The sequence below is a fragment of the Corvus brachyrhynchos genome, unplaced genomic scaffold (assembly GCF_000691975.1).
Source record: "Corvus brachyrhynchos isolate BGI_N302 unplaced genomic scaffold, ASM69197v1 scaffold32, whole genome shotgun sequence".
Classification (NCBI taxonomy): domain Eukaryota; kingdom Metazoa; phylum Chordata; class Aves; order Passeriformes; family Corvidae; genus Corvus; species Corvus brachyrhynchos.
In genome coordinates this window covers 6,329,184-6,333,780 of record NW_008237919.1, presented here as the reverse complement: position 1 = coordinate 6,333,780, position 4,597 = coordinate 6,329,184, and the positions used below count along the sequence as shown (strand labels likewise).

At 43.6% G+C, this 4,597-nt stretch overlaps 1 protein-coding gene across 1 annotated transcript in view; it reads right to left on the bottom strand.

Annotated features, from left to right (window-relative positions):
* Positions 1–4,116, bottom strand: part of ANO6 (anoctamin 6) — a 68,369-nt gene extending 64,253 nt beyond the window's left edge. Inside the window, exon 1 of the mRNA XM_008632872.2 lies at positions 3,975–4,116. Within this exon, the coding sequence (XP_008631094.2) occupies positions 3,975–4,062 (88 nt within the window). The 5' untranslated portion in view covers positions 4,063–4,116. The remainder of the gene's footprint in view (positions 1–3,974) is intronic.
* Between the last annotated feature and the right edge of the window lie 481 nt (positions 4,117–4,597).

The following is a 4,597-nucleotide window of genomic DNA, read 5'->3' as shown; positions in this document are numbered from 1 at the left end:
TGCTTGTTCCTGCAGGAACATACACACACGAGATGTACCTGAACGAGAACGGTGTCACAAACAGAACACAGGCAGCAGAAATTCTTGATTCTCAGCTCATCAGACAGCTCATTGCCATTTTCAGGAGAGTGGGAAATCGCAACGTGCCCCAATCATTTTTAGGCTGATTGCAAGTCTGAGAAGCTAAAGAGAAGAAATCCAGGTGCAAAAAGAGAAGACTGGAGCAGTTTTACTCACTACTGTAGATAGACTGAAAAGGAAGAAAGTGTCCTTTCAGAAACAGAACTACTTTTTTTGAAAAAATCTGCTTATAAAGACTTGCATGTTAAAAAATTATGAGATCTGGCCCCTGCACTTACTGCCCCTTTCCAGAGGTGGGGATTGTATTTCATAAATTGCAGGACAAAGCCACACTTCTCAAAAAAAGAATTCAACTGTTCAGGCTTTCCATTGCCATTAGAAGACTTTTGTAGAGAATTCCCCATTTCATGCATCATGAAGGCAAACTGGAATAATTTGGAGGACACTGTTAGTATGGTATATTTTCATATTGGAGTACAGTATATGATATCAGTAATATTTGTAGGGTGATACAAGAAGCATCAAGTTATTGAAGCTATTGAATAGGAAAAAATAAAAACTCTAGGCAGGCAGCATGACTAAATGCAGTACATTCCATGAGGAAACAAGCAGAGAACAGAACAGTGAGCAAAAGTAATGAGGTGAAGAATAGCTATGGCTAGTCTACACAATTTGGATTACAACATTACCCCTTAGGGCAGAGTTCCAGTCGTACAGTGGGCTGAACAACACTGGTTATTTTAGGCTGTGACTCCACAATTAATGTTGCTTGAATAAACCAGTACTGTTGTACATTTTATTGTAGGTGCTAACAATGTGTCCTGAACAACAGCATGAAAGTCTTTTCAGAAAGAAGAGCTGGAATTCTCCCTGAATCCTCCTCAGCATATCTACATTGCGTGAGAAGAGAAAGTCTGACATGTGAACATCCTTTTCTTGGTCATCTATAAAGCATGGTCTGGTCATTATTGCAGCAGGGTCAAAAGGTGGGAAGGTGTACACTCAAGGCTCAAAGAACAACTAGGATATACTAGGATATTTGAGTAAAACCAAGACCACAAAGAGTAAGCAAGTTGCTAACATACTCCTATGAAGACAAAAGTATTTCTTGTGGGATATTTAGTCAGGATGGATGCCTCTGGATATTGTCTGCATAAGTTAATTTTTCTGGAAAGTAAATATTCTGTAAATCCTCAAACACAAGCAAACCAATTTCAATATGGTGTTATGTTTGCACCAGGAAAAGAAAAACTTCATGATTTATGGAAAAAAAAAGGATGCCACTGATGTAACAATCCTCTTGAAAACAGCCTGACTCCAAATGAAAAAGTTTCCCATCTTGTCTAAGTATCAGAAAGAAAACATTTCAACTTATCAAGAAGTCTAACCTTAGGACAAGGCTTTCTTCCCCAAACACAATTCTGACCCGAACAATTCATTTCAAAGCTCTGTAGAACAGGCAAAGCAGCTCTGGTACCTCCCTGAGGACTAGGACTTTTGAGTACAGCTCTTTCTCTGGACGCCTGCCTAATAATGCTTCTGACATGAGTGGTTTGCTAGTCATCAGCGTGGATAACCAAAACCAACTGTGTGCCAGAATGAGACAGATCCCTCCCTTTATGTGCCATGACTACAACTTCAATACTCCATAATAATGCTTTTCTGATGAGCTACAAACACTTTGGATTGATCCTGAATAGAACTGGAAAGAGTTCAGAAATCCTGCTTACTTCCTGAACCAGGGATGATGTCCTTGCGAAAAATGCAGATGCAAGTGGTACAAAAAAACTGGAGGTAAATGGATGATTTACAAGTTTGTCAGACTTGTAAATTATACCTGTAATTATAGCTAACATAAAAACCTTAAGACAGTTACACATGCATTTTGCAAGAGTAGCAAATATGACAAAGCCAGGTGCTGCGTAACAGGCTTTGCATAACAACTCATGAAATCATCAGTGCACAATTTTTAGGCAATTTTGCCACATAGGATGAGTTGTTCCAAACTGCTGTATCCAGTATATGAAGCTCATGACTTGCTGGCTCTGAAAGCTGAACTATCCCCAAGCTGGATAAAGAGTTATGAGTAGGAAACAATTCAGTTTTTCTCTGGGGTGAAGAATGGAAAAGACAGCTGTTGATTAACACTGCAGTGCTGATCCACCCTTTAAATTCAGGGAGTGGAGTCAAACAATACCTTTGCCTCACTTCATATGGAAAATTGAATTTGTCTTTGGACTATTACTGTAAGTCAAGGGATACTCCCATCTGAAACAAAGGCTAATAATGTTGGAGGAAAGACATTCCCTGCTTTCCACAGACATGGGGTGAGGCTCAAACTTTATACACTTTTGGAGTGAGCTAACTGAATAAATGTGGCAGGCTGTATTTACCATTATTAAAGATTAGTATTTGGAGGCAATTAGAGTATTAGAGAAAGTTAATGCCACTAGAATTTTTTACAAATGCAGAAATTCAGACTCAACACTAAAAAAAAATCAAATTATGTGCTTTTCAGTTAACACATTCACAACCTTTTGAACAATAATGAGCAGAAACCTTTTTTATTTATAAAATTTATATATACAGATCCAGCTTCTATTTGCTTGTCTAACTGATTTTTGCCTGCATTACTTATTCGTTAGATTTATTTTAACAAGTTAGAAATAAAAGACTTTAGAATATCTTGGCTACTACAGCTGAAAAACAGCTTCTGAACAGAAGTAAATCTGTGTCTCCTCAATGAAATGAACAGATCCCTTCAGTCTGAACCAGCTGAGAAACAACCCTTTTCAGGCTGTTTTCTGGAAATACTTTAATAGAATTCATTCCCACAGTAAATACAATGTCATTGTCCTGGGCTACTGGCATTGGAACAAGACTAACACTTTGAATTTAAAATTCTTTGTCCATGTTACTGTCTGCTTTTCTGGCAGACACAACAGGCCTTTTTCCCCCCACCCCAGCAAGATTACTATCTTTCTTTGCTTTGCCAATTTTCCCCTTACATTTTACTTTGTTTTGTTGGTTTGCTCATTCTGGCGGGGAGGGAGTCGTGTCACTGAAAGAGGGTAGGTTTAGATTAAATATTAGGAAAAAATTCTTTACTGTGAGGATGGAAGAGGCTGCCCAGAGAAGTTGTGGGTGCTTCATCCCTGGTTGTGTTTAAGGCCAGGTTGGATGGAGCTATGAGCAACCTGGTCTGCTCGAAGGTGTTCCTGCCCGTGCCAGGTGTGCTGGAACTGGATGATCTTCAAGGCCCCTCCATCCCAAGCCGTTCTGTGATTACTCTCCGGTTCAGCTCCGCTGTCAAGCTAAGGCACGCCAGTCAGGCAGCATGAGGAGAGAAGGGATGCTGGGAGCGCCGGGGCGTGCGGAGGCGATCGCATGTTTGCATTTTCCTAAGGACCAAGGCAGCAGGCACGGGTTTTGCCTGTGCTGGGAGATCACTGCGACACCGAAGGTCTCCAGCGTCGCACTTACTGCAAAGTGCTGCTTCTGCCCCCTCTCACGCGTTTCCTTCCCGTCAGAGGGAAAGGAACAGGCAAAGTTTTCGCTGCTTCTCTCCCACTGCGCCTAGCCGATGCTACGGCAGCAGGACCATCGCCACGGCGCTCCATGAGGCAGCCACACCTGGCACACACCCGCCAGCACGGACAGAGACATCCCGTATTTTCCACGGGAAAACCATCGGTAGTTTTAGCGGAAGGAGGCGAGCGGCGGTGCGGGCTCCCTGTCTGCCTGTCGCTCCCGGTCCCGGCCGGCTACAGCCTGGGCGTGGCACCGGCCCCACCAGGGGCTTCCCCTGGCTGCAGCCCCCGCCGAGCCACAGCCGCCCCGGGGGTGAGCCCACTGTCCGGGCGGGACCCTCTCCGAGCCAGCCACCTACTCACCGATCTCTCCGTCATCATTATCATCATCTTCCTCCTCCTCCTCCTCCCCCTCCAGATCCAGCAGCACATCTTGGTTCTCCACATTCATCTTGCCGAAGTTGCGCTGCCCCGCGCCCGCCCCAGCCGCGGCACCGCGGGCAACGGGAGCGCCTTGCTCCTTAAAGCGCTGGCTCTTTGAAAAATGTGTCAAAATATGAGCCCAAGCATTGAAGGACTCACCATCGCTTAGCACTGCTGAAAATGTGAAGCCCACATCCACAAAAAAGCTCCAAAGCAACAAGTAATGGTAGAATTATTTGGAAAAGGTAATGGAAATTGAAGGAGGAATGCTCAAGGACTGAATAAAAAGCCGATTGCTAGAGCTCTAGTAATGTATTCAACTCGTTGTTGGCTATTTCACAGGAAAGAGGTTGTCCTCATCTCCATCTTCGCCTCCAGACACAACCTAGGAGAATTTTGCAGCACAGAGAATGCAGAATTGTCACTATGCAGTTTTTTGGGGCAGAAGTGCTCATAAAAAGGGATTTGAGTGCTCAGCAATATATTCATCTGCTCACGTGTGTTGGTTCCAGGGGCAAGTAAATGGTTCCTAAAACTGCAAGACATCTGGATGAGTACCCAGA